Raw genomic sequence first — 27867 nt, 5'->3', positions numbered from 1 at the left:
TGCGGTCTCGAGTCGCGAAATCAGTTGAGCAATTGCTTCTTCTTTCGAACATCTTATGCGGTTTGTCTCATGGGTCGTTTCTTTGACGTGCAGCTCGTCCTCGGCAAGAGGTCCCACGTGTCGACACTCTACACTGTAGTGCATGCTCGCGTCTTGGCCTCGGTAGGAGGCACGACTAAGAATTACACCCACCCGAGATCGCGGACACATAGGGTAGGCTACACTGAACCACTGTCGTCAATTTAGAGCCTACATAGAGTGGGTCCCCGGACGATCACGTATACCAATTAAGCCATAATAAGTAGTAGCTCGGGTATCTCCACGGCCGAGAAGAGGGCGCTAAGCGCCGCAGGAGGCTGAGCAGTCTTCCATAGGTAGCAGAACGCGCTGAGCTCTAGCACGGCCATCTGGAAGGCTGCGTGCGTGTGCTGCAACTATCGCGACATTTCGGGGCGTCCGAGCGAAGGAGGACGTGGCCGACTTACCCGCGCGAAGGTCGTCGTCATGGAGCACCATTTCGCGCGGATATGCCCTGGTTACTTGTTCCTGCAGGCGCGCTTCCCTGCGGCGACAGAAACCGAGCGCGCTCGTCCACCGTCAGCGGCATCAGCTGCTGCAGGAAGTGGCTGATATTTAGCCGTCGGTCAGAGACGCTCTGCTGGCGCGCGCGCCCAAAGAAGCCTTGCTCGCGTTCACGTTTTCCATGCGCGAGGTGTCACTGTGCTGCCGGCGTACACATACGTGCAGCGCCAAGCCCGTGCACGGGGCGGACGTACATCTTACGGAAAATTTCGCACTACACTGCACCGTGATGTCACCCAGGCGCCCCACCGCGCCGCCGCCGCTGCCGACGACGACGACCCCCCCAGACCTGTCAAACGCCCCGCGCCCAAACGTCACGCGCCAAAATCCCAGAGCCATGGTTGGCGTCCAGAATACGAGGTACAACGGCGGCCCGTCAAGGGGCTCGCGCGGACACGAGGGCCGTCCAGGCGAGCAGCTGCTAGGCCATACGTCAAGGCCGAGCCACGCGCGCACGCTGTCGTGTGCCGGAGCTAGCCTTCCCGCGCTTGCTGAGAGTGGGAGTCCGACCGGGCGGGACGCAGCTGTGTCACGATAGCTCGCGCTCGTGTTTGCGATTTATAGAGTGCCCTCGCTTGGAGCTCTTCTGGAGGTGTCGAGAGTGCGCGCAAGCGCAGCGCCCTGCGCAGAGGGGCTTAGTCAGGGTGCAGCTCGTCTAAGCGGAGGAGAGCTGATCGACATACGCCCACGCAGGGCAGGCAGCGTAGAAGGCCGAAGCGGGCAACCCCCGAACAAAATACGTGCGGGCGCAAGGACCGGTCGGAATTCCAGAAGCAGCGTGCGTGTTCGAGGCGGGACCTGCATGCGCGACATACGCAGCATTGCACGGCGGGGGCAGGCGGGCGAGCGCTGCAAGATCAGGCAAGAGGCATCGTCAGGCAGCACGGCGGTCAGCGCTGCGGCAGCGGCAGCGCAGAGCACGCCTCTTAGACAGCTGGTCTGTGAGCAACGTTACCAAGACACGACCGAGCGGGACAAAGCTGCGATGCGCCTTTGACAGCGAATTATTACGAGCACGCTTCGTGGGCGGCACACGTAGAGCCGGGCAGAACACGGGAAGGTATGAAACCTTGGGTCTTCTGCGGCCGGGGCAGAGCGAGACCTTCGGCGTTGTGGCCTCGTGTTGCGCGCGGAAGCGCAGCTGCGACCGGCGGCGCTCGAAGCGGACGGCCCAGCAGCAGGGAGCCGTGAGCCGCGAGCGCGGGGCCTGAGCTGCAGCGGGTGGCGAGACACCTACTCCGCGCGCGCGCGCAGCCGACATCGCGCCGACGACGACACTTTGCTGACATGCACCATGCGAAGAGCAGTATTGTCATACACTACGAGTGAGGAGCGTATTTGAGAGTGGTGCGGTGCGGTGCGGTGCGGTGCGGTGCGTTGGGGTGCGGGCGGGCGGTCGGTCTGATGACCAGTCTAGTCGGGCGCCGCCCTACAGTTCCCGCCCACTGTGCGTACACGCAGTGTCTTTCTCGGCGACGGGACGATGCCCGTGTTGGAACGGACCGTTGAGAACTGAAGGGAGCCCACGCTCTGTCGGGGGGGCAACTGCTTGCATGTGACAGCAGGCCGTGACGTCAAGGCGAGCCATTTCTGAAGAAAGTTTGCCCGCTCGCCGAGTGCGCGCGCGGAGCCCGCACTCGCCTCGCTGACCGCCGGCGCGCGACAGCATCGTCGTCGCGGCTGGGACGCCGGCAGACTCGCCTGCGAGGTGGCGGCGAGGGCGGGCGTGCGCGCCAGACGGCAGACAGAGTGGGGAGCACCGCGACGGGGGCAGCGACGACGGACGGGGGGACGCGGCCGGCGACCCAGGTGAGTTTTAGTGTCGCTGCTAGCGCCGCCTAAGGCGCCCTCGAGTCTAAAAAACTACCGCGCGATATGTCCTGCTCCGCTACGGTCTCTCTGCCACCCGTCGCCGTCGCCGCGTGCTCCACCGGCCGCGGTCTCTGCGCGTGCACGCACGCAGCAGGTTTATGTCCGCGCGGCGGCGGCGCCCGATGACGAACGACGGCTTTTTCGGGGTCGTCGAACGCGCACAGAAGCGCGGCGCGGTTCTAGGCGGTTTTTGGTTGGCGCGGGGAGGGGGGGTACCCACGGTGTATCTACACCCAAGTACTGCAGTGGCGGTGAGCACTGGGGCGGGGCGCGCGCTCCCGCGCTCCCGCTGGGGGTCTCGCGCCCTGCCGGGATTATAATAAGGGCATGACCCCCCCATCTGTTTCAGGGCCCACTCGCTCTTCACGACCGACGACGGACGACGGACGACGACGGCAGCGCGCTCCTGCTTCCCGCCGCTGCTATATATTTGCTTGATTGCTTCGACACGCGCTTTTGACAGGCTCGCCACGCGACGGCGCCGGATGTGATATTTCGGTGAAAGTTATTTGGTAAGCGCATGTGACGGAGTTGTGAGGAGACAGGCATGCGAGGAGGAGCGCCGGACGGGCTCCGGGTCTACGGCGACGACGACGACGACGACGACGACGACGACGGCGCGCAAGACACGGCGCCTGGCACAGCAGCGCCCCGCGTCGCCCGCACCGCAGTCCCCGCCGCCGCGATGCTCGCCTCGACACGCAGGTCCGCCGTAGGCGACGCGGTTTCATTTTCGCCATAGAGTTCCCGGGCACGTGAGGCGGCGCAGCCTCAGGGGCGGCGGGTGTGGCGGTGTGCGAAACGGCGGGGCTGGAACGGCGGCAGTGTGCGACACGGCGCTCGACACGCATAATTTAATTCGGCGCGTCGCCGAATCTTGTGCGGGATAAGGTTCTGTCGCAGTGGGTTGATATCGACCGTGGCCCTGCGCACGCCCCAGCGCCGCTTCGGCAGCGGTATAGTTTCGTCGTCATCCTCGCGGCGGTCGATAGCCTCCTCGTCCTCCTCGTCCTCCCCGCGTCCCGCCTCGCGCGCAATGCTAACATCTCGTCCCCGCAGTGGCACCGCATGTCCGCCGCGGCTCCCTCGCCGGCATCTCTTCCACGTCTCGACGCCCCGGTAACTGCCACCCCCCACTGATGGCCGACCCCGTGGACGACTCTCCCGGCGCCGAGCACACCGACGACACGCCGTCGGCCACGATCCCGCCCGCAGCGGCTCGCGAGGCAGAGCTGCAGCGGCAGTCCCTCCGCAGCGCAGCGCGGGACCGCCACCGCCAGCACGACGCCGGCGCATCGTCCTCGGCGGCTATTCCGCTGACCGGCACCAACACACCCGCGACGCCCACCACAGAGCCCACATGCGGCCCCGCGCCGGCGCCGCCAATCGCGCCCTCGACAAGCTCGTCCTCCGAGCGCTCGGACTCGTCAGAGCACTCCGACCCGGCGAGCAACGGCGTGACCTACAAGCTCAGCCTCGTCGCGCCCGCGGGAGTGACGCTCGCGAGCCCGTTCCTCATCCAGTCGGGAGTGACCGCGAGCCCTATCATCGTGTGCCTGCGCATTTTCCGCAACGGCCGCGAGATCCAGCCCAGCGGCGACATCTACGAGGAGGGCTCGGACGGGAGCGGCGACGAGGACGATGACAACGACAACGACAACGACAACGACAACGACAACGACGACGAGGAGACGCCCGCGGAACTCGAGGCCGTGGCCGAGGCGGTGTCGAACGACCTCATCCTGAACACGCCGCTGTTCCTCCAGCTGACGCTGCAGCAGATCCCGCCGCCGCAGCCTACGTCCCCCAGTCGGTTCCCCACGATCCAAGGCACGCTGTTCCGCTCGCCAGAGATATACCGCGACCCCAGATCGACCAAGGACGCGCCGAGCTACCACTTCTACGGCGTGTTCAACGACGTGCGGATATCGGCGTTCACACTCACAGACTACACGATCCGCATCGTGCTGCTGCACAGCGTGGACATCCCGCAGAGCGCGCAGACAGCGGCGCCGGGGGGTGGCGCAGGAGGGGCGCCAGCAGCAGCGCCAGCAGCGCCGGCGCCGCTGCACCACGTCGGCTCGGTAATCGGCGCGGTGCTGCCGCCGCTGATGACCCCTGCCGGGCGGCAGCTCGCCAGCATCGACATACCTGTGAAGGTCGTCACCACTCCCCTCACGCTGGACCCGGCCGCGACCGCGCTGATGCAGCACTTTTTGAACCAGGGCGTAGATTTATAGGTCGAGACGATGTACCATATGGGTTGCTTGCTCGTTTTTGGATGGTTGTTTGTTTGTAAATGGCTGCTTCATGTTTCTGTGGTTGCGCAGATGTGCACCTGTGCCTGTGCCCAGCACGCTGCTTCACATTGTATAGTTTTTTCTGGTTTGCGGTGTGTTTGTAAGAATAGCGATGTATGATACACGTGCTGCCCAGGCAGCAAATGAATAATCCTAGACTAGCGGGTGTTGTTATCGTGCGGTGCGCAGGGGCGTTTTCCGTGGGCCGCCATATCGCACCAGACTCCATCCTAGAGTGCTCCTTCTGTGTGTTCGACCGTCGACACCGACGACGCCGAGCAGCACTGCAGCAGCAGCAGCACACGCGCGCGCGGAGAAGCCGTGATCGCCGGCTCGTGCGGGTGCGGTAAGGCCACCAACCCCCCCTGCGGTTCCCTGCAGTTCCCTGCGGTCCCCACCGGTCCCCACCCCCCTTTCGCGCACCGCTTCCCCATCCGTCGACGCCGCCTCGCCGTATCCGGTGTCATGGCGCTGCGTCACGGGCCTGGCCGGCCTCCCACCCTTGCGCTCCCCTGCGCGGCAATAACGAGCGAGACGCGGGCGCGACAACCGTCAGGCCACCGTCTCGCTTCGCGCGCCGTATGCACTCGTGCACGTTGCAGCTGTGGGTGCTCTGCTGCGGCGGCGGCGCTGCAGAGGCGTGGACGCGCAGGCGCGCGTCGCAGGACTGGCGCACCGAAAGCGGCGGCGACGCCTCTTGCGGCGCGCGGAGCATCTCGCGTATGCCCGAAGCAGTAGCGGCGCCGTTGCGGCAGAAGTCCACTGGCCTGCCTGCTGATCCGCACATCTTCGCAGCACCCACTCCCACGCCCTCCGTGTACGCGCCCTACCCAGCCTAGCGAGCACTTGGCGACGGCGCGCCTGCCCGCCGCCGCCGACACACCCTGGCCGCGCCCGTCGCCGCATGACGTCACGCCCTAGCCCTCGGTACCCGCGACGCGCGCAGAGTTCAGCATATGAACTGACGTCCAAACCTTGCGCCGCGCTAGCGTGGCCCCCGCCGGCGGCGCCTTCCTGCGGAGCAGACGCCGTCGTCGCGACGAGCCTGTACGGCTGTTCCGCGCCGGCCACCGCACTACGCGGAGTGCTGTTGTCCACGTCCTCCTGTCCGCGCGCCGAGAGTGGTGTGCTACCGCGTCAGACAGCAGGGGCCGCAGCGAGATCTCGGTGTTCGGCTCGCCGCTTGACGGCCGCGGCGGCCGTTGAGCCGTCAGGGCTGTTCTGCCTAGACCTGCGACCGGAGCCATACCCGCGACCCCGGCCAACGCGAGCGGCGAAATTGTAATTGTACCGGGCCGTCCTGCAATTGGCTCGTCTGCGGTGTTGTTGCCGGCGACGGTTTGGAAATGCCGAGGGACGCGGGGCCGCGATGGCAGCATCGCGAGAGAGCACCGTGGGAGAGGTAGCAACGCGATACGACGCAACGCGCTAGTAATACTCCAGCACCGCGCTCCTCTCGACGCAATCTACGTCGGTTCTCCTATTCTGTGGCCGCCCAAGGAGGACTGGCACCGGACCTGCTAGCGCGCCGTCCGCCAGACCGCCGCCAGCGCTCTACCCCCGTTCTCCATCGATCCGTCGCGCTTCCCGCCCCGCGCGCCTGCCGTCGTGCAACAGCACCGCCCACCGCCGCCACCACGACCGCCAGCCATGTGCCATCCATGCGACCGCAGCGTGGAAGTTGGCGATCATCGCCCGGCCGCCGTGGAGGTGATTAAGGTGCGCACTCTAAATGCACGGGACCCACGGCATCAGAGACAATTGCGCCGCCGATCGTCAGCCACAGCTGCGCCTCCCGCTCCCGCTCCCGCCGACGCGCCGCCCGCGATGTGCCCGACGTGGATATAAACAAACCACGCGTCGCGTCACGTCGACGCGTTCGCGCGAAATGGCGCTGTCCTGCTGCTGCCGCGGTCGCTACGCTCCCGCGGCAGCCCACGCTCTGCGTATTTTCCTCGCGTTGCTAAATAGCAAATACGCGCGCGCGGCGCACCCGCCGCCGCTGTACGGCGCCGCCCTGGCAGCTAGGCGCATTTGCCAAAACCGAACTAGCTCGCGATCGCCGGTGTGATGGACGCGTGAGCGTGCCTCTCAGCCAGCCTTTGTACACCACAATTCGGAGGTGCTCTACCGTTGCGCCTAGAGAGTGGGCACGTACAGGGCGTGCATATATATCGGTCTCGCGACTGCCGCGCGGGCGAGGACTTGCGCGGCGCGCGACGAGGAGGAACAGCAGGAGGAGGAGGAAGAGGAGAAGGAGGAGGAGGATGACGATGATAGCAGCTGCCGACGCGACTGCCAGATTTGCTAATTTGTCGCTACATCATACCAAGCGCATCCGTCTCGATCTGAGAGACGGAGCACACCTAAGGGAATCGGATTTCACGCGCGACTCGAGAAGCAGAGCGGGCGGCGGGCGGTGTGACCGCAGCAGTGCTTGAGCAGCCTCCACGTCTATCACCGACACCAGGCTCGCCATCTTTCGCACCTCTTTTTAGCCCGGCGGGGAGAGCAGAGTCGTTATTGCCGGTTTGGCTGTGATGAGTATTCTCAGCGGGAGATATGGACTACTGATGATCGTTGAGGATTCGCCTCGACTTCGCCGACTGAGGAGGCCTTTGATGGCCGGGTTTTGTGCGACTGCGCTGCCTCGTCCACCATCGTCACTACTATTGCCTCGCTGCCGTCGTCACACAGCGCACGCGTCGTCCATTGACGACCGTATCTTAATCCATTGCGCTCGCAGGATTCGACCGCCGCGGCGTCCCATCCCGCTCACCACCTACCTCCCTCATTCGCGAAATCGTGAGCGCCCTTCCCTCTTTCCTACACCATTCCTCCAGCACATCTAACGCTAACCGCCAGCAGACGCACACTTCACATGGACTCGCGTGGCATTAACGACGATGATACTCGTGAAAACTCGAACTAAGCGGAGTTACGAACAGCGAGCGAAGCCGAGGCCCCGGCGCCGGACCCGCACGGTCACAGACCGTCCATGCACGCGTCCCGAACAAATTATTTCACAAAAAATGCCGGCCCGCGCACATATTTCGCGGATTCTCCCGCCCGCGACGACAGCCCGACAGCTGTGCAACGACGGGGTATGGCATACGTTCTGTTACGGTACCGACTTTTCGTGAAAAGTTCTATATTTCTGCGGATGCGAGGATGCTGTGATCAATAATGGCCGTGACTCGTTTTTATACGCGTCAATAGCTCATCGCGGTTCGCTGCTGCGACACGCTTCGGGGATAGCGTCGTTGTGGGAGGGGATCGCCCGATCCGAGCGGCAGGGGAAAACAAGGGGCGCCGCCGGCGGCGGTGGCGGCGTGCGGAAGGTCCGTTGGCCCGCCTCCTGTGCAGAAGTGCAGAGAAATACGACGACGACGATGACTTGCTGATTATGGCCCGCGAATTGCTGATCGAGGACTGCGTTGGAGTGCGAGATCCTTTTTTTTTTTATCGCACCCTTGTTTTTTTTTTTTTTTTTGAAGGGGGGCACAACAAGCGAGAGTGCATATCATGGCGTCCGCGAGGAGACAAAACCTTGGAACACCGCGTCCACGCGACCGTCTCGAAAATTCCCCGTCGCTGTTATCCACTCCATCTTCTTCACCATCCTTGACGGCTATATTCCGGTATGTCTTTCTGGTCTAGTCTTGCTAACCACCGCTCTCATACTTAGGCTCACGACCCTTCGCCGCGGACGCACACGTCAGGAACCTTCTTTTTCCCGCGTGGGCCGTTCTAGCTCGATGGCGGGTGTTAAAACACCGCACACTGCACCTGCTACTCCTCCTCCACAGCATGTGGCATCCTGCGCCTGTCACCGGGCGTCCACGGCACTTATCCTTAATCTTGCTTCGTGGGCCACCCTATCACCACTGCAACTCCACAGTGCAGTGTGCACCAGCGCCTCGATTCGACACGACACAAAATGAAACGACACGACACGGACGGCAAATTACACGCGCCTCGCCCGCCGCGTACCCTCTTGAAACGCGCTAAGCCGCCACACAGAGCCACGCACCCAAACCTGCGGGCAAGCCTGCGCACGCGCCTGGAACTTCGATGTAGACCTGCAGAATTTGAAATAAGCGTGTTTCGTTTGTGCGCATGCTCATGCAGATCTGGTTGCCGCCGGCCACGTCCGGGCGTGCAGCAGGATTTAGGACTCCTCGTGATCGAACACGCGCTTACGAGTACACCCCTCTACTGACTGACGAGTGAAAATACTGACTTGTGGATAACCCAAAAAAGGCACACTGACTAGACTGCACGAGACACGTGGATCAACGAATAGATAAGAAATAAACAAAACGCAAAATGCTGTTGCAACTCAAAACACACCCACACCCCAGACCGGACACCATGGCGCGTCCTGTTGTCGCGATGCAGTGTCGACGTTGTGGTGCTGCGAACCGACGCGCTCCACTGTGCGCTGCGTGACGCGACACGCAGATTAGCTGGGCGTCGCGGTTGTAATATATAGCAAATCGCTGTGAGGTGTTGTGCTCCTCTCCGGAGTGCCCGACGATGCTGTAAACTAATGTAGACCCTTGTCTACTTAACCGTGATCTTGTCCACATGCGCCTTGGCTTCTTCCCATGCTTCTAGATTCTTGCGCGCCCACTCGATGTGGCACTTCGCGTACGCAATCTACACCAGTCAGCCATCCTGTCAACTCTAATCAAAGAGAAGGGGTGCTCACCATGATCTTTCGCAAATCCTGGGACTTTGTCTTCTGATACCGCGCGAGATCAGCCTTGACTGACTCGGACGCCTGCCGCAAATCCGAATCCGCGACTTGTAACGCCGTTTCAAACTGCCACCGTTAGCCCCGGCCTATCTCTGTCCTTACCCCACGGTACACTTACAATCGCAATCTCCTCACGTGTCTTGCCGATGTTATTACGCCGCGTAGCCTCCGGATCCACGTCCACGATCCCGTGAATCGCGTCGCTCAGCTTTCCAATCCCAGGGAACTTGAACCCGTTGCTGCGCCGCGTGGGTTTCGACGGCGCTGTCATCGACGAGGATTCCGCGTGCGTTGGTGGGAAGAGCTCGTCGTCGTTCACGCTGGAGCGGATCGTCGCGGTACTTTGGCCGTCGTCCCCGTTTTCCATCGTCTTCGGGACAGCGTCCTCCTCGGTAGCACCGGCGTACTCATACGTAGGCTGTGAATTCTCGATATCGCTAGGGTTAATCGACGCGTCCGCAGTCCCCTGCATGCCGTTCGCGCCGCCATCATTATCGCGGTGGAGCAAGTAATCGTTGATCCGCTGCGACTCCATCTCCGTCCGCTCGAGCCCGAACAACACATCCTTCTTCGTATTCAGAGAACTCAGCGTCATCTCGTACTGCAGCGCCTTCTGGTGTCGATACTTCAGCACTGCCTTCACGACCGACGCAAACTGCGCCGACTCGCCCAGCGGCTCGGAAAACGACTCTGAAAGTGACTGAATAAGGCACTCCGTCGCGATGTACGTGCTATCCACCGCCTGGCCCACCTTCTCAATTGCCGCGGCCAGTGAATTGCTCTCGTTCAGACTCCACGCGTTCAACCGTGCACCATACTCTGCAAGCGCGGCGGCAATGTCGCCGTATTTCCGCAGAATACGCTTGTTCACGCGATCAATCCCGCCGGAAAGCACAATTTCGTACTCCTTTGCATGCGCTTCCGCGGCTTGGAATTCAATCCCGTCGCCTTCACGCAGCCGCGCTGAGGCCGGCGGAACGGGAAGGTATGCGTGGCCGGGTGTCGGTGCTGCCGTATTGAGTGGCGGTGCTCGGAGAACATATTTAGGAATGAGCGTCAGCGGCGCCGAGTTGAGGACCTCGATCTGCGCACGTTAGTCGCGCAGGTTAGAAAGCGGGCAATGGTACATACCCAGCTGACGTTAGGATCCAGGAATTTTTGAAACACCTGGTGCGATCTGATTTGCCGCATGGCTCGGCATCGGTTGAGAAACACTGCAAGCATGCGCTGGCGGTGCTCGATGATTTTTAGGTCTTCTCGTGCTTTTGTCGGTTTCGCGGCGTAGTCGGCTGCAACGTGTTAGTACGTGTATCAAGTTAGCAGCATCTGTGTACGACGTACACATGGTGTGCTTCTCCGGGATGGGAGGCACGATCAGTGTCGGAAATAGCCGAGTCAGCGCGCTCCGCAGGCTTTCGAATTCGGAGTATCTGCGTCGCACGACCAGGGCCTGTAGAGATTAGTACTCACATTGTCGATTCAAGTCACTTACACGTACCCCAGTCTTAACGGCGTACATGATGTATCCACCGCCACTCCCCTCCTGGTTCTTGCCCGCACCGATAATCAAGATCTCCAGATTAGGATTCTCAGTCAGCATCTGCTCGATCTGCGACGAGTACGACGACTTCCCCGCCACCGGCTCCGCAGAGTCCGAATCCACATGCGAGGACGTGTCGTAGCTGTCTCTGAAGCTAGGGAACCCGTCCACCATCGAGCGCTGCGACTTGTCGCCGGGATCTGTACTACTGCTACCGTCCACGGCTGCAGCAAAGTGATCGGTGCTCTGCAACTGGTCCGTCGCAAGGTCGTCCGCGCCCGCAAACGGGTTGTTATCTTCAAAATCTGTCGGCGTCGTCGCGGCAGCCATGGTACTGCTGTGTATGATAGCTTGGCTGCTAAAATGCTAGAGAAATGCACGCTGAACGCTGATCTCACACGTTGGGAGAACAGGGGTTCGACAGGGACACAGACGGGGTATTGCGGTCGCGGAACCGATAGGAATGTGATGGCAGAAGGATCTGGACCCGGCCCGAGCTGACTTAACTGGGCGAAGGTGGAGCAGACGGGCGCGTATGGACGGAGGTTGGAGTCAGAGGCGTCGCTGGCAAACGACGCACGGCGGCGCGGAGGTTATAGTTTGGCGCGAACTCAATTGTGCGCGCAACACTGTGCACTTGTGCTGTGTGCACTTGTGCTGAATTTTCGACTCTGCCAACAGCATTCGTAAGAGAATGAGACAAGTAGCGAAGCATAGAAGTCTACGTTTTTGTGGTGGTAAAGGCGGTTGGTGCAGTACAACAGACACGAGTGTCAGCGTACCGATGTGTGCCAGTCACTCAGCTAGCTCCGGGCTCGCCAGCCAACTCAACCCGAACTCAGCCAGAGCACTCCCTGCACTTTCTAGAAAGCAGCTTCCAACTTCAGACTCTCAGAGTTTGCCATATCATGTAGTACTTCGAAAGAAAAGCCATGTTCGTCTAACATATTGTACATCCGAACAAGCGCTTCAATGACCACTAGTGAATCACTAAATCGAAATTATAAGGCCTGTGCAATGCCAAACCCGAGCGTATCGCATCGCGTGTGTGCTGCGCGCTTCAGGAACAGTGAGTCGTCGAATCTCGTGAATTGGTTTACTCCGCCTTCTTGCCCTGTACGCCGATTCGGTCAGTGGCATTCTCACCTCCAGAACAGATAAACACGTACCAGACCCATCCGGACGAGGTAGTAGCCAGCGTAGCCCATGCTGCCCCAGAAGGTGATCCAGTAGGGAATGATGTAGAGGGAGCTCCGGGGGTGCTAGAATGAGGTCGTTAGATAAAACTGGTCATAGAAGCGATGCCTTTCAGAGCAGTTCTGTGTAAACATAGTGAACCGCTGACTAGCATCGCCAATACACCGGGACATACTCTCATCCAGAGCTCACGCTTCATGGGGTTGGCTTGGTAGTACCATTGCTTGTTGATGATGGAGCTGACGGACTTTGCGGCCTGTAGCAAGTTAGTACCAAAGAACTTCAGCAGTCGATTCTCGTAGCACGTACACTCATTATGACGACGTCGGAGGTATGGTTAGTGATGGGGATGGAGCTAGTTACTATAGGACGAAGTCTTGCGTTCGCGAAGCCGCTGCGTCTTCGTGGCATGACCAGGGCTAGGGCTGTATGGCCAGCCAATGAAGGCGCGGGAATTGCGGCACACCGCAGTGCTGAGCACGCCCAGAGTAGCCGTGAGCACAGATTACGCGCTGTTTGCGTGCTACCCAAAGCGGCTAGCGGCTACTAACCCCCTACTGCTGAAGAGCTCGGGCTGGCGGAATCCTCGCAAGCGAAAAATCACGATCCGCAAATCCTCACGCGACCTCAGCTTCCCCGCCACACTCCTTTGCTGTTCTTCACCTCTAGCCCCCAGTCCAGAGGCGGCGTGCCCGATATCTTCGTCTCTGCTACTCGCAGCTTATATTACCAGGCCATCTGCCGTCCGCATCACGCTTATCCCAGTGTGTCGTTTGCTGGATTCGCAGAACCAGCGTATAGCCGGCAAATAACCACAACAACCCGTCACTCCGCACTGCTCTACAGCTAAGCACGGCAGCAGCATATCCTGTCTACTCACACGCGCATCGAGTCATCCCACAACTTCCCTCCTGAAGCTCTCTTATGTCGACTCTATCATAATCCACCACAATGTCCTTCCAATTCTCATGGCCTCTATCCACAGAGGAAGATTTTTACCCCAAAGTCAAGACTCTCCTCACCGAGGCACTGAACAAGGGTACAAAGCCGCCCATCATCGTTGACACTATCCATGTCTCTGACCTGAATTTTGGAACAAAGGTACGCGTTGTGTGCATTGACGCGATTCAGACCAACAGCTGCTGACAGTGTGATTACAGCCGCCGGAGCTCGAGATCGTCGAAATCGGTGACCTTGCTGATGATCGATTTCGCGGTGTGTTTAAGATGGCCTACAGTGGCGACGCGTTTATCACATTGCGTACGCTGGTAGAGGTGTGTATCTGTTTGTACACTGTATGCAGGACCCTCTTAACAGTTCTAGGCCAATCCTCTGAACATCTACTCCCACCTCACACCGTCATTCACATCCCCAGGTTTTCTGGCGGCCAACTCGTCTCTTAAGCTCCCACTCACAATCACACTCTCCGAAATCAGACTTTCAGGAATCGTCATCCTCGTCTTTTCCAAGGCCAAAGGCGCGACACTCGTCTTCCGCAATGACCCTCTGGAGTCCATCAAGATCTCTTCTACCTTCGACTCCATCCCCCCCATCGCTCGGTTGATCGAAACCCAAATCGAGAACCAACTCCGTCTGCTTTTCCGCGAAGATTTGCCCACCATGATCTTCAAGCTCAGTCAGCGATGGACGCCGAGCGGCAACCCACCCATGGCCGTGTTTGCCAACGACAAATGTATTCCTTCCTCTCCCCGTCTGAAAGCTGTTACTCTCTCCGAAGTGAACCCCGACCTCCCCTCGCTGAGTCACACAAACATGGTCCACCTTTCTCTCCTCGCAGCAAGTCAACAAACACTTAGTCTCGTGACCCCCACAATCCCCGACGCGGTCTGCAGATCCATGGTCGAGCGACACCACTACGACGACGAGTCCAAAGATGACGACGATCTCTCCAGCATCATCATGCGCTCACGTCGCAATATCAAGAACGGTAAAGTTCGCCGTAATCGCAAGGTGTTTGACCTCCGCAAGAAGGACGTCGAGCCGCCGTACTCGGAATCGGCTAGTCCAATGCTACAGGCGGCTAAGGAGTAGATGCGTTTCGGATTGAACAGCTCTTTACATTTAACAAGTCATGACACCGGAGATTAAAAGTACACTTGATTAGGCGGCACTACATTGGGTTTTGTATTCGGAGATTGGAGTTTGCTTTCTGTTCTTTCTTTCATTAACACTGTATACATTGTTACATCACTACTCTGCAATAGATAATAGAGGTGGCGATTATCTGATTTGAACGTGGATAAGCACTCTACACCTGCTCCGACATATTTGAACGACACTCATTTATGAGCTGTCTTAGCATGTTCGGTGGGTGCTGGATCATGCACTTACCGCCCAAAAACGGTTGACCTGCTGGAATATGAGAAGACAAAAGTTGTCCTTGCTAACCCTTTCGTCTCGTATTAACGAAGACTATATACAGTACAAATTGTGGATCTCCAACCTCCCATATTCAATCGTCCAGCACTCGTCGGCATTCTGAATATCATGCGTTGAGCTAAGCGAGAAGAAGATGCTGACAGGCATTATCACTAATTGTCTAAAAGCCTTTCGGGTTGACCCGAATCGTGCGTCTCGTCCACTTTGCCATTTCTAAAGCCCATTAGCATCTATACAACTCCTCTCTCTCTTTCCGTCGTTCAAGCAACGTATAACTTACTGTGCAACCCCTTCCGATAAAACCGCTCCTTCCTGCTGAACGTTGTATACTTATCCTTCGGATCCATATCTTCCTCCCGTGGCACCTCGCGGCGCAGCCGCTCAAGCATGTGGCATGTCAGACCTTTCATCTCAAGGCCTTTTTCGACAGTGTCGATTACATTGTCAACAGCGCGGAGGCGCCGTCGTTGTCGGTATTTTTGGGGGGCGGACATGCGCCAAGGGATTTTCCTGGAGGTGTTAGTGTCTCCTCACTGTCTCCCGTTCCCGCTCGCGTCCCCATTCTCGCTCGCTAGAGGGATGGGAAAGAGGTAGTGCATTCAGAGTGCGCGTCAACATACCATAGAAGACCGCTCATAGCGGGACTGGACGCTCTAAAAGGTCCAAACATCTTGTTCTAATCCGACCTTGTCGCGAGCAAAGTTTTGTGCTGAATATCTCCACCAGCCGTACGGAGTGACGGTTGTTTGCCTCGAGTAAAGTCGAGGATGATACGACACTCTTGTTGCCGTATACGCACGACACAGTAGACGACGAATGGAAATGCTGGTGAGTAGTAATGTGGAATGTGGGGAGCAGGCGCGCTGATGGTTCGTCAGAGTTATCGCGATGGGCAACTCTGAAAAATGACATAGCGCGGCTGAGCCGTCGAGGCTTGTCTCACTCCACGACGAACTCCATGATCCTACACAATCTGCACCACGCTTCAAGTCCAGCTGTATACGCGTTTGTACAATCTTTGAATTTGTAGTATTATCTTTCACAGCTTGACGGTTAACGAACTACGACAACACACCAGCCGAACCGTCGGTAAAACATGTCGATCTGATGAATAGACGCTCTGCAACACGCCATTCAGCCTTGTCTATATACAAAAGACACCGAGACCACAAGAGCACAGACGTCATACGCGAGCATAACGTAGAGTATACCTACCCACATTGACAGAAACGCAAGCCAAAAGATTGCAAACATAATGGAACTATGTCTTGTAAGGGGAAGTTAACAACACAAGCAAAAGATGGAATGCTGAAATTCAGTTCACAACCTGGAGTAACTCCTAAACATGACTGGACACAAAGATGGTTTAACACAAATTTGGCGAACGATACGCGCACCGGGGGTAAACCAAAAACAAAGGGTAGACAAAATTGGTCCTAACGCCTGTAATCAAAACCTAGACGATGCAACAACAAAACACAGATAAACACGATGCTCACGCTTTCATCGGCTCTGATGAAAGCCGATCTTATCCTCCCATATAATCCGGTGTGAAAAGCTCAGATTATTTGGATTCTCAAGACTCCGCATCTTCAAAAGCTGGTACTCCTCATCCTCGCCCAGCATGCCGCCTGGAAGACCCATTTCGCCGCTATTGTCGTGTAACGAGCGTGAGCCGAAGCGGCCGAGCGGGGCGGACGGCACGTCGATCTCGATAGGCGCACTGGAGCCATATGTTGATAGGCTCACCACGTCCGCAGCGGCGCTGTCTTCCTTAGGCACAACCGGCACAGTAGATATGGGTTTACTCGGGCCGCCGATATTCACGGCAGGCGTGGATGCCGGCACCTCGTCGCTCTCATTTGTGGCCCCGGCAAGAGCCATGTTGAGACTGCCCGAGCTGCCGACGCGGTTGGTCGCCGATGTCTGGAATGACGCCTGATTTCCCGTCCACCCACTTTGCGTAGCTGCCTTTGCCTCGGTTTTCCACGCGGAGGGGTTATAATCCGTAAACGACTGTGACCGTCCTACCTGGAACCTGAACGACGGAGGCTTCACAAATGAGGACGTCGAAGGCGGCGAACCCCGTGGACTCAATGTTTCGTCGAGGTGGAACATCACGTCGTCACCGTCGTCGTCACCAGCAGGCCGCGCTCCGGTCGTCGTGAACTTGAGTGGTCCGGACTTTTCGTTCTCGGATATCGTGACCACCATACTATCGCTCACATGCCGATATAGCGTCGGGTACGTCTCGAACGCCAGAGTCTCCGACGCTGCAGCTTCGCTGCGTCCGCTCACAAACCGCCCTGAGCCCAACACCGACGTGCCCACGAACTCATCATCAAGGTCAAGCTTCGCCATATGCGCGGGTAACTTGAAATACTGCGCGTCTGCGTTGGAGTCGGCAACGACAACCTCTGTCGGCAGCATCAGGTCCGATGCGGGGCTCACGAGGGGAATCTTCTCGCCAAGATTGAACATGACTTTCTTCTTTTCACCGCTGCGGGAGCGTTTATTACTTGCACCGTCGCGGCTGCGCAGGCTACTTGGAATAGGCGGCGGCGTCAGTGCAGAACGCTTCGTAGTCCCCGTCGCCGTCGTCGCGGTTGTCATAGCCGGCGTCGATATCGTACTCGCCGCTTCCTCGGCCGCGGCTAATTCGGCAAAATACACCACAACCTCTTCGATCTTCATCTTAATAATTTCCTTAATCTCATGTATCGTCGCGTTCCTTCGTTCGTTAAACAGTGCTTGACGCTGCGCTGACAACGCCGCCAGCGAGGCCTCTATGTCGGCTGTATAACCGTTCAGAACAAGCGAGGCGACTTCGTCGGCGAAACGTCGTCCCGCAAGGGGAGTGCGTGCCGTCGTCGACATTGGCGAGACTAGGGTGTGTGGCCGTGGCAGGGACGACACAGTGTGGTGAAGAGCCGTGTGGGGAGGCGGATAGAACGCTTAAAGTGCTTGTTGGTTAGGCACACTCCAATATGTCGTACGGACGCCAGTTGGCTGAGATATGTGCTGGTCGGCAGATATTTTGCGGTGGTAGCAAGCACTCAGTCTCAACAAACCAGACCGCGCTCACAGCAGAGCGCGCGAGTCTTTGACGGTGGTAGATAAGTCAAAGAAGGCAGAAGGTGTACGGCAGCCAGAGTCCCCACACGGATCCGTCGTCTCGTTCGCAAGGGCTGACGCCGTTGCGGCACTCCCAGGGGCTCGTACCGCATATTACCCTACACACCCCGCCTTCCCCTGACTCCTGAGTCTCTACATCCTGGCGCTCTTTCCTGCGTACCAGCCCGCTACGTCGCCATGCCTAAGCTCTCCGATGAGGCAGAGAGCTTCTACATCTCCGTTTACGAGATGGTGCAACGCGTGCCTGTCGGTCACGTCACAACGTACGGCCACATCGCGCGTATGATCGGAGCGCCACAGAACTCGCGACAAGTCGGCTCCGCGCTCAAGTACTTGCGTGCAGGGAATCACAACGAAGGCGAAGACGGAGCAGCAACTACGCTTGTGGAATTTAATAGCGAATCAGTACCGTGGTGGCGGGTTATCTCCTCCGATGGGCGGATCGCGTTTCGTGCGCGTGAGAGCATGGATAGACAAGGTCAGCGCTTACAGGCCGAAGGGATTGAAGTCCGCGGGGATAGTAATAATCGGCCACGTATCATCAGTTTAAGCGACTACGGCTGGTTCCCGCGTGCCGACGACGACGATGACGATGAAATCTACGAAAGTATACCTAGTGCTAATGTATTATAATTTTCCAGCACGATGCCGACTCCGCTTAAAACATAACTAATGGTAGTAAGTCGGATTCTGCTGCTGCGGCATCTGTGTGAAATACGCAGGATAAGCCGGATGCGCCTGCTGCATCGACGCAGCGCTGTTCATGTACGACGCGACATAATCCGAATACGACTGCTGCGGCGTCGCGGCGGGCGACGTTCCCGTAGACGCCACGCCCGGCACCATCTGAATCGCCGGCTGCGGTGCATCGCTGCTTATCCCGACGGGCTGCATCACGGGCGGATACATGCTATATCCGGACGCCGTGGTCTGCATCGGGACCGAGCGCTGCGACGCGGTGTGGTACGAGCTGAGGGGGATACTCGCCATAGTGGACGCCGGCGAGGGCGTACGTCCAATTGATTGCGCGTCGTAGGCAATAACGTGCGAGTTCTGGCTCAGGTTGCTCACCGACGGCGCAGGCCGCACAGGGCTGTTGTAGTAGAACCCGCCATCCCGGGATATCAGTGGGGCAGGCGCTGCCGGCATTTGCTGCGCCTTCGTAATCATCGCCATAGCTCCGGAGCCGTGGCTGCTGCTGCTCACTACCGACGCTGCGCGCTCGAACGGGTTTATTGCTTTGTGTAGCGAGTCCAGTGCCGTGCGCAGCGACGCGCTTGACGACAGCGACGCGGTGTCACTGTCCTCCACCTTCTCCGCGCCGAACGCCTCCTTCTCCTTCTCGCTCGGATTCGCGTAGTCGCCGTCGCTCTTGCGAATATGCTTGTCGTCGTCGTCGTCCTCATCATCGCTCTCAGCTGGTGCAACATACCCGCCCCGCTGCTCGCGCTCAACCACCTGGCTCACCGTCTCAAGCGGTTCACCTGGCGACCTGTATATTCCCCCGCTGCGTGCCCAGATCTTGTCCGCAATCGAATCAAACCGCTTCTTCGCGTCCACCCGCTCTTGCGTCCACTCATCGATCTCGCCGTCGCCGTCCCGCCGCGGTCGACAAATGTAAAACCCGCCGATTGCAAATGCGACTGCAATCAATGCAAACAGGACAATCACGCCCTTTGGAAACCCGCCTGATCCCGAAGCGTTTGGCGACGCATACGACGTGCTCGAAACCACGGTAACCGCCCATGTGCTAGTAGCTGAGGATGTAGTCCCGTCCTCCGACGAACTCGCCGCGGCCGTCGCCGATGATGTCGCAGAGGTCATCGCGGATGTCGCCGCCGCGGTTGCAGATGTGACTGCTTGTGTTATCGTGACAAAGTAGGTCATGTAGGAGAGCGGTGTGTATATGTGCAAGCCAAGAAGCGAGGGAGCAAATCCGGAGACGCCGCCGGGGTCCTTAAGGCCCACGCAGACTGTTTACCGCCTGCCGCATCTGGCACAAGGAGCCGGGTCGCCAGCGCGCGTCGTACGCGCGCACCATGTCTGTCGCTGCGGAAACTGCGCGGGGAGTGTTTACCCCCTCCTCGAAACGGCTGTTTTGACTACGCGTGAACAGGCGCGTCCTTGCAGGGGCATCCTGGTCATCTCAGCCGCACGCGCGTTATCGTGAAATTAAGGTTCACGACAGCCCACCGGAAGCCCCTTTTTCGACACGGCACCTTTTGATATCACCTTTTTGTAGTTGACCAGTTAAGCAGAGAGTTATATACACCAGAGACACCTCCAAATACCCGCATGTTCAACATCTATTGCCTGATCCATCAGCACTGCCTGTTGGGTTATTCAGTAGCGAGTCCCACATGCCCCAGTCGATGCTGTCGTAGTCCAGCGACTCGAGAATGTCCGCAACCACGTCCTGTACCCCCGCGCCGTGCTGTACGCCGTTGACTTCTTCCTCAAGGCCGCTCGCTGTGGAGAGAACGGTGCTGCCGATGCTGCTCTCGTCGCCTCTTCCATGCGCTTCTGTTGCTCTACTGGACCCCAGACTCGGCATCTGTGTTGTGGAGCCACCAGTCACGGACGTGTCACGCTCAACTATCGCGTCATCGTCCGTGGTCCCTGGAAAAGGGTCAAACCCCACCGCCTTGAGAGTAGTTATAAACTGCGGCTCCTCGAGATAATACCCAACCGCACGCGCCCTCACTTGCCACGCCGCCAAAGCGAGCGTGATCACCGCCACATGCAGTGGCCGCTGCGAATCGTGCAGAATCATAAAGTAATTCCCAAACGCCTTGTCCACCTGCTCCCACGCCTTGTCGGCCTCCACGCCATGGGTCCGGTATTTCAGTTCGTTGAGCAACACGACGAAGGCGTCCCATTGGAAGTTGTCGAGGATTTGCCACATGAAGCCGTGGATATGCGGGATATTCATGCCCAGGTTGTAGTACTCGATGATTTTCAAGCTTGTCTGAAACTGGAAATCGCGTTCGGCTGGGGGAATCGCCGAGATATCGGGGTACTGTCGTGGATGATGAAACACGAGTCTGAACTTGCACACGATCGTGCGCGCAATGATACAGCACAGCGAATGCATCGGTTCCAGCGGATCTATATACCTGAGAAACTTATCCTCAAATAGTCGTTCAAGCTTATTTGCCGCTGCCTCTTTTTCCTCTAACGGAACAGATTTATCGAAAAAAGTGTTCCAGCTCCTGCGTGTCAAATCACGACTCCGCCATTCTCGAAAACTGTGGCCCACGTTATATCGAATCAAGCACGTTGTCATCTGCGTGAATCCCTGCCGCTCCTCCGGCGGCGCCTTCATATCCGGTAGAAGATCAGCGTCGTTCACATTGAGCGGTAACCTGACGTCGTAATTCAGCGCCTCGAAGACGGGATTGAGGCCGCATATATTCGCGCTAAGACTGTCCATCCAGATGATGTACCACCACAACCGCCGTCGCGTCTCGGCTTCTAATGTAGATACCTGTTGTAACGAGAACTCGCGATGCAAACCCATGCGCTGAGCTATGCGAAGTCCGACGCCAGTGAGGGACCAGAATGTATCTGGATCACATTCTTGCCGAATGCATGACAGAAACAGAACATATGCTTGCAACACCGTGACATCAGTCGTCTTGATAAAGCTAGTTCTCGTCAACGCGCGCACAGCACACACGCGATATAACTTCAACAACTCCTTTCGCGATGCATTGAGTCCCTTCTCGCAATCTGTATTCGTCAACGACGCAATAGTAACCGCGCATAAGCAAAACAAAAGTGCCTCAATCTCCGTCGACAAATTCGTCTGATTTGCGGCGTATTCGTCTACTATCTTCTGAACCGTAGGCCCATGTATGATCTTAGCGACCGGATCGACGTTCTCCAAGTACCTCGACCACATATACTGCAACTGTTCTGCCGCCGGCAACGTCATAGTTGCGCCCTCGCCGCTGAAGTCGTGGGAAAGCAACAACCCGCTTGCTAGTCGCTGTAATGAAAAGCTCGCCGGAGAGCTTGAGTCGTCGTATTCAACGATCGAAAGCGGCGACGCTTGTGACTTGTCTCTAGCGTTCCGCGCCGTGATATAATAATCCGCGAAATCGGCCCACGTGTAGCTGTCGAAATATTTCGTCTTGGTCCTGTCAATAACCAGTCGTCCGTGGCCATCAGTTTCGTTCGCCGGCGCGATATGAACACCTTTACTCTTCATCCCCTCCTCCGACGGCGCATCAGATTCACGCCCGCCAGTCGTCGTGGCGCTATCCTCGTTCTCAACCCCTTTCTCCGTTGTCAAATTCTTGAACGCAGCTTCATACCGTCGCAACTTCTCAAGCAAATCCATTGCTTCGTTCGCTTTCCGTCGTCGCTTCGGCGGTTTTGGCGTCGTGTACACGCACGACGCATTCGCTTTCAAACAGTTCGAGCACGGGGATAACCGGTTGCACTTCACTTTTCGTTGCTGGCATATCACACATGCGAAGCGGGGGAGTTGCGGCTCGGCGGTCGCTGCTGTAGGTACCGCGTCCGCGGCGAGGGACGTGTTTCCGTTCATCGCGGTGCGCGGTGGTTAAATGCGCTATGGGATCTCGACAACAGGACACACCTCGGGCATTACTATGCTCGGAACGGTATGCCAAACCGCACAATATCGAACTTCAGTTTGAACTGGCGAGTGAGCAATGGCGCGATCACGATGTCAGCATCCTTGCGGGTAAGGGCATCCGCGCTCGACAGCCATTATGTTCATTTTCTTCGAGGCGATCGTCAGCGTGGCGTTTCAAGGCTGTATTTACAAGCAAGAGTTTTGTGGACGTAGTTGGGCACTACCTTAAGAGGACAAAAATCTCTAAATCGGCGAATGATGTTCGGAGTGGTCGGAGAGCAAAGTTCGCATTAGCAAAAATCTCTGACTCGGCGAATGTTGTGTAGTGGTGGAAGAGCGAAGTTCGCACTAAGGCAAAATATCTGCATGCAGAAAACCTTATCGCAGCGGTGAATTCATCGCGGGTGCGAACATCGCAGAAACACCTCCGAGTCAAAGAGACATCACGGTTAGACGAAGTTTAAATGGCGAGATAGTCAGCATCTTCAAGAGTCCACGTCACTGTATACTCTCTATATAATCCGATTCGCTCGTCGGTATGGACCTCGCGAGCATCCCAATTGTTCAATAAGAATATCACAATTCCACTTCCGCAGCCTAAATTCGCCATGGTCAACAGCAATATTCTCTCGCTGTGTGTGAGCGCGGGACTTCTCGCCTTCAGCAAATGGGTGTACCCAATCGCGGGGGTATTTCTCTACCCACTGATTATGTTAGTTCTCCTCGGCAAGCCGCTCTACGATTACCAGATCTACGCGTTCTACACATCCCCGCTGCGTAAGCTGCCGCATCCGAAGGCGAAGCCGCATTGGCTGTACGGGCATTTCAGTTACAATATCCAGAGACCGGACGGTACGCAAGTGCTAGAGTGGGCGGAGGAGCTGCCGAATGATGATTTGATGGTTACGTATGGTGTCCTTAACAACGAGAGATTGTTTCCGGTTAGTCGCGTTGTTGTATGAAGGAGCTGGGGCTGAGTCTGACGCGTGTAGATCTCGGTCAAGGCGATGAACGAAGTCCTACAAACGCACAGCTACACCTTCGTCAAGCCGCCAATTATCGCGAGATCATTCAAGTCCATCCTCGGCAACGGCATCCTCTTCTCCGAAGGCAATCTGCACAAGCAGCAGCGCAGGCTGCTTATGCCCGCATTCTCGTTCGCAAATGTCAACTCTCTTGTCCCAGTGTTCCTCAATGAATCGCGCCGCTATGTCAGCGTCGTACGCAAGACCATTGCAGCGTCCGACACTCCGAACACTGCCATCATCGACGTAAGCCAGTCCCTCAGCTCACTCACGCTAGATATCATCTACCGCGCCGGCCTCGGACTGAACTTCAACTCGCTCGAAGACCCAGAGAACGAGCTCGCGTTGGCGTACAAGAACGTGTTTGCGCAAACCGGCGCCGTGAACAAAATCATGTTTGTGTTGCAAATTGTGATTCCCGGGTTCAAGTTTTTGCCGTTCAAGCGCAACGTCAAGATCTGGAAGGCGCGGACGATTATCCGTAAGTTTGCAATCGACGCGATCGAGAAGAAGTTGGCGACGTACAAGGCGAGTCAGGAGGAGAAGGGTGGGTCGAACGATATTATCAGCGTCATGATCCGGGAGAGCAAGGGCGAGTGGACGGTCGAGGATATGGTGGACCAGTTGACGACCTGTGAGTTCTGTCTCGTTTTTTACCGTTGAAGTGTTGCTGATATTTTAGTTCTGATTGCGGGCCATGAAACCACGGCGGCGGCGACAACACTGGCACTCCACTTCCTCTGCCAGCACCAAGACATCCAAGACCGCTTACGCGCCGAAATCCGCACGCAATTCCCAGGCGGCCTCGACGCGATTCGCACGTACGAAGAAGTTGAGTCACTAAAATACCTCAACAACGTCGCACGCGAGGTGCTCCGACTGACTCCACCCGTGATGGGCACAATGCGCATGGCGAGCGAGACCACGCAGATCTGCGGACACGTTGTTCCAAAGGGCACAACCATCATCATCTCCCCGGCCATCATGAACAGACTACACTCGCTGTGGGGCGAGGATGCGCTCGAGTTCAACCCGGATAGATGGGACGGTCGACAGGCCACGAGCAACCTCGCGTTCTTATCCTTCCTCCAGGGCCCACGCTCGTGCATCGGACGCCGCTTCGCGGAGCTTGAATTCCGCTCGATTTTGCTCGCCATCGTCTCCTCGTTCAAGTTCAGTTTGCAGGAGGGCCAGCAAGTGCAGTTCCGCTCGTCGATCACGTACCGTCCTGTCGGTGGATTACCGCTGATCGTCGAGGCGCTACCGGACTGGGGCACCGACAATTAGGGACTCGGCATGATTCAGACTAGATGTAGAATATAGTATCTAAACCGCACAAAGCTATAATCTCCCACTACGGGTTTTGCCATCGGCGGGCGCTGCCATCCACGTGCAACCCGTATGTTATACATTCGCGCAACACGATCGTGAGCTCAATATCCGAAGCTGCACCTGAGCTGTCAGCGACCGGAGAATAATCTGCTTCTTCGCTTCGCCGGGGGGCCCACTAGCCGTTCCAGGCTAACCACATGTTCCGTCCTCATCGCTCACAACGTTTGAGTTCAGCGGTATGAAATCCACGCGAAATTGCCTGTGCGGAAGACATCCGCGCGCCCGAACGAAATTGGCGACGGAACCGGCGTACTTTGTACTGATGTGGCCGTTCTGGACGGTCCAGGCGCCATGTCGTGAAATGCTGGTGGCGAGTTGCGTACGCGTTGTGTCTCTGTGTGCGTCGTGCAGATGCCCCTGGCCCGCAGGCACCGACCGAGCATACTACTGAATAACATAGTGACCATATCTGATAGAGGTCTAGTGCAGCGCGCTCCACTGATGTATCCGTCCGTAGTCTATCCTCGTCCTTCGGCTCTGCCTCCTCTGCTGCCTGAACTTACGCGACGATCCTCCACCAGCAGTGCTCGCTGTCATGGGGTCCCCACGCTCTTCTCATTCTCTGCCGTCGTGGTACTGCTCTTTTGCTCCAAATACATCAGCCGAATGCCGTCCCCGCTGCTGTACAGGCTCGTCCTGTTGCTCCTCCTAGCCCGGCCAGTATACTACTTCCAAATCTACCCCTTCTTTGTATCTCCGCTGCGTCTCCGCCCTCGTCCCAAGACAAAACCACACTGGCTTCTGGCGACCTTCTAAACGAGGTCCGGCGCCGGGATGATACTCCGTTTTTCGAGTATGCGGAGGATAATCGCGGCCAAGACATCCTCGTGCTCAAGAGCGTGCTCAACTACGACGCCATATTCCCTGTACGCACTTTCTCTCCTTACGTATACCACTCGAGTGTGCTCCGCTAACAACTACAGATGTCCCTCAAGCTCTCACCGACATCATGATGATAAACAGCTACGACTACATCCGTCCGCCGTTCGTCTCCGAAGCTTTCAAACCAATCTTCGGCAATGGCGTGCTCTTTGCGAAGGCGGTATGCACAAGCAACAGAGCAAACTTCTTCTCAAAGCGTTCTCTTTCGTACATATGAATTCCTTGATGCTCGTCTTCCTCGATGAATCTCGCCGCTTCGTCGCGCATGACCGCAATCTCATTACGGACGCCGCGACCGGCAGCGACGCCAATCAAGCAGAAATCGATGTCCACGAGACACTAACTGCGCTCACTCTTGATATCATCTACCAAGCGGGCCTGTAACTCTCATTCAACTGCCTCGATAACCCAGACAACGAGCTCGCAGCCGCGTACCGCGATGTATTCATAGGTGGCGGCCTCAGCAAGGTCATTTTCGCGTGCCAGATAATAATCTCAGGTTTCAGATACTTGCCATTCAAAGCCAATCGCGCACTCTGGCACGCGCGTGAGGTTATTCGCAGATTCGCGGTCGAGGCTGTCGAGAAGAAACTCGAAGCGCACGCGCAGAGGCAAAGAGAGGGACAGGTTTTACATTCCAAGGAAGCAGATTTGATCAGCGTTATGATCGAGGAAACAGGTGGCGAATGGACAGTCTTCGACATGGCCGGCCAACTCACAACTTGTACGTTCTCCTTTCATCTCCCCAACCACCTCATTCGGCTAACTCTCCCAGTCCTTGTCGCGGGCCACGAGACAGCTGCATCAGCATGCTCCATCGACCTAAACCAAATCGCCAAATGCCCTGCCATCCAAGACCGCTTACGCGCCAAAATCCGATCGCACTTCCCCGGCGGCCTCGTCTCCATCACCTCCTTGGAGAACGTCGACTCCCGCAAATACCTCAACAATGTCGCCCGCGAAGTCCTCCGCCTCACGCCCCCCGTCATCGGGACAATACGCATGGCTCGGAAAGACACCACCATTGCGGAAAAATTCATCCCCAAGGGCACCTTCATTATATTTTCTTTCGCCGCGCTGAATAAGTCTCCAGAGTTATGGGGCGACGACGCGCTTGTTTTCCATCCAGATCGCTGGAACTGCCGGCAGGCGACAAGCAATATTGTGTTCTTGTCGTTCTCCCAAGGACGACGTGGCTGCATCGGTCGCCGCTTCGCTGAGCTCAGTTTCAAGACAATCTTGCTCGCCCTTGTGTCGTCGTTTGAATTCAAGATAAAGGAGGCACACACAACAAAGTGGGAAGCTCCAGTTACGTACCGACCAGTCAACCGGTTGCCTATGATCGTCGGGAGTTTGCCGGACTGGTAATGCGATCGTACCGAAAAAATCAACATCCCTTCCTCGTTGAAATGCGCGATGCGCGCCACAGAAGTGCGTACGTGAAATCTCCCAACTCGTACACCACCACGAACTTCAACACCTTTCTGCAACTGTGCCTTCCTCTCCTCAAGGAATGGAGGAGCGTAGGAGAACAAAAAAGAAGAACACCTACGATTCCAGCGTGGTCTCCCACCGCAGTACTAAGTAGGCCCAAAGAAGCTTAACGTGTGTTGATCGGACGGGAAACAGTGCTTTCTCCTTGGTATGGCCCTTCCTATTAGTTCCCAGATATCGGACGTAGTACCGTGTTCTCCGCTCCGGGTAACTTAGCAAGCCGCACGAGAAGTGGCTCGGCACCGGACGTGTCCGGCGCACCTTTGCTCTAGGAACTACGCGAAGTCAGCGACTAAAGTTTAGCGCTGGGCACTACGAAGAGTGAAGAAATACGAAACGAGGATGATGATTACTAAGAATTGGAGATATGGATGGGGAATTCGCGGTTCGTGCGATCAGCTCCGCTTTGCTGTTTAGCGATTTGTTGTTAGTAGCTAGCTAGTAGTTATAAGGCGACGACAACAGAACACTGCTTCGCCAACGGAGGAGTACAGAAGACATCTCAGGAAATTTCATGCTCACCCAGAAACTATCCGAAAGCCATTCCTTACATGGATCACGAGTCGCGTGGGTGGGCATGCCATGGCGACAGATATCAAGATGTCGCGTAAAGTCGGGATAAATTACTGGAAGTGTATTACACTTCGATTGATGAAGGAGCAGTTTGTAGATCCGAAGAA

General features: G+C 57.2%; 11 protein-coding genes across 11 annotated transcripts; 5 read left to right on the top strand and 6 right to left on the bottom strand.

Annotated features, from left to right (window-relative positions):
• Window positions 1-3593: 3593 nt before the first annotated feature.
• On the top strand, window positions 3594-4694 carry V1518DRAFT_429372 (uncharacterized protein; the record flags this gene model as incomplete). The annotated part of the gene is made up of 1 exon (XM_066906130.1): window positions 3594-4694. The coding sequence occupies one exon, from the start codon at window positions 3594-3596 to the stop codon at window positions 4692-4694; it is 1101 nt and encodes a 366-aa protein (XP_066757447.1).
• Window positions 4695-9042: 4348 nt separating this feature from the next.
• On the bottom strand, window positions 9043-11680 carry V1518DRAFT_110212 (uncharacterized protein). Its single transcript, XM_066900675.1, has 6 exons — window positions 11015-11680; window positions 10858-10966; window positions 10648-10805; window positions 9635-10600; window positions 9469-9582; window positions 9043-9416 (listed from the first exon to the last, which is right to left on the bottom strand). The coding sequence occupies exons 1-6, from the start codon at window positions 11384-11386 to the stop codon at window positions 9321-9323; spliced, it is 1815 nt and encodes a 604-aa protein (XP_066757446.1). The 5' UTR covers window positions 11387-11680; the 3' UTR covers window positions 9043-9320.
• A 219-nt stretch (window positions 11681-11899) lies between these two features.
• V1518DRAFT_110091 (uncharacterized protein) lies at window positions 11900-12568 on the bottom strand (the record flags this gene model as incomplete). The annotated part of the gene is made up of 4 exons (XM_066900674.1): window positions 11900-12170; window positions 12226-12318; window positions 12429-12509; window positions 12563-12568. The coding sequence occupies 4 exons, from the start codon at window positions 12566-12568 to the stop codon at window positions 12153-12155; spliced, it is 198 nt and encodes a 65-aa protein (XP_066757445.1). The 3' UTR covers window positions 11900-12152.
• A 167-nt stretch (window positions 12569-12735) lies between these two features.
• V1518DRAFT_422083 (uncharacterized protein) lies at window positions 12736-14514 on the top strand. Its single transcript, XM_066905372.1, has 3 exons — window positions 12736-13354; window positions 13414-13527; window positions 13577-14514. The coding sequence occupies exons 1-3, from the start codon at window positions 13205-13207 to the stop codon at window positions 14303-14305; spliced, it is 993 nt and encodes a 330-aa protein (XP_066757444.1). The 5' UTR covers window positions 12736-13204; the 3' UTR covers window positions 14306-14514.
• On the bottom strand, window positions 14427-15601 carry V1518DRAFT_422080 (mitochondrial 54S ribosomal protein mL60). The gene is made up of 3 exons (XM_066905371.1): window positions 15274-15601; window positions 14934-15163; window positions 14427-14866 (listed from the first exon to the last, which is right to left on the bottom strand). The coding sequence occupies exons 1-3, from the start codon at window positions 15321-15323 to the stop codon at window positions 14814-14816; spliced, it is 333 nt and encodes a 110-aa protein (XP_066757443.1). The 5' UTR covers window positions 15324-15601; the 3' UTR covers window positions 14427-14813.
• A 524-nt stretch (window positions 15602-16125) lies between these two features.
• On the bottom strand, window positions 16126-17623 carry V1518DRAFT_110546 (uncharacterized protein). The gene has a single exon (XM_066900676.1). The coding sequence runs from the start codon at window positions 17528-17530 to the stop codon at window positions 16157-16159; it is 1374 nt and encodes a 457-aa protein (XP_066757442.1). The 5' UTR covers window positions 17531-17623; the 3' UTR covers window positions 16126-16156.
• Window positions 17624-17922: 299 nt separating this feature from the next.
• Window positions 17923-18486, top strand: V1518DRAFT_422078 (YALI0D05687p KAB8284608.1 6-O-methylguanine DNA methyltransferase). Its single transcript, XM_066905370.1, has one exon. It carries the CDS (start codon window positions 17966-17968, stop codon window positions 18419-18421), a length of 456 nt encoding a protein of 151 aa, XP_066757441.1. The 5' UTR covers window positions 17923-17965; the 3' UTR covers window positions 18422-18486.
• V1518DRAFT_407344 (uncharacterized protein) lies at window positions 18458-19675 on the bottom strand (the record flags this gene model as incomplete). Its single annotated transcript, XM_066901990.1, has 1 exon — window positions 18458-19675. The coding sequence occupies one exon, from the start codon at window positions 19673-19675 to the stop codon at window positions 18458-18460; it is 1218 nt and encodes a 405-aa protein (XP_066757440.1).
• A 286-nt stretch (window positions 19676-19961) lies between these two features.
• V1518DRAFT_109472 (fungal-specific transcription factor domain-containing protein) lies at window positions 19962-22724 on the bottom strand. Its single transcript, XM_066900671.1, has 2 exons — window positions 22619-22724; window positions 19962-22541 (listed from the first exon to the last, which is right to left on the bottom strand). The coding sequence occupies exon 2, from the start codon at window positions 22341-22343 to the stop codon at window positions 20088-20090; it is 2256 nt and encodes a 751-aa protein (XP_066757439.1). The 5' UTR covers window positions 22344-22541; window positions 22619-22724; the 3' UTR covers window positions 19962-20087.
• V1518DRAFT_109559 (cytochrome P450) lies at window positions 22724-24934 on the top strand. The gene is made up of 3 exons (XM_066900673.1): window positions 22724-23335; window positions 23387-24053; window positions 24102-24934. The coding sequence occupies exons 1-3, from the start codon at window positions 23003-23005 to the stop codon at window positions 24704-24706; spliced, it is 1605 nt and encodes a 534-aa protein (XP_066757438.1). The 5' UTR covers window positions 22724-23002; the 3' UTR covers window positions 24707-24934.
• Window positions 24935-25112: 178 nt separating this feature from the next.
• V1518DRAFT_407341 (cytochrome P450) lies at window positions 25113-27061 on the top strand (the record flags this gene model as incomplete). Its single annotated transcript, XM_066901989.1, has 6 exons — window positions 25113-25130; window positions 25163-25384; window positions 25414-25677; window positions 25775-26073; window positions 26200-26417; window positions 26469-27061. 6 exons carry the CDS (start codon window positions 25113-25115, stop codon window positions 27059-27061), a joined length of 1614 nt encoding a protein of 537 aa, XP_066757437.1.
• Between the last annotated feature and the right edge of the window lie 806 nt (window positions 27062-27867).

Source organism: Limtongia smithiae (genome assembly GCF_038497785.1).
Source record: "Limtongia smithiae strain NRRL Y-17922 unplaced genomic scaffold V1518scaffold_13, whole genome shotgun sequence".
NCBI lineage: Eukaryota > Fungi > Ascomycota > Lipomycetes > Lipomycetales > Lipomycetaceae > Limtongia > Limtongia smithiae.
The sequence above is the reverse complement of the archived record's forward strand: the minus strand, read 5'-3'. Positions and strand labels throughout refer to the sequence as shown.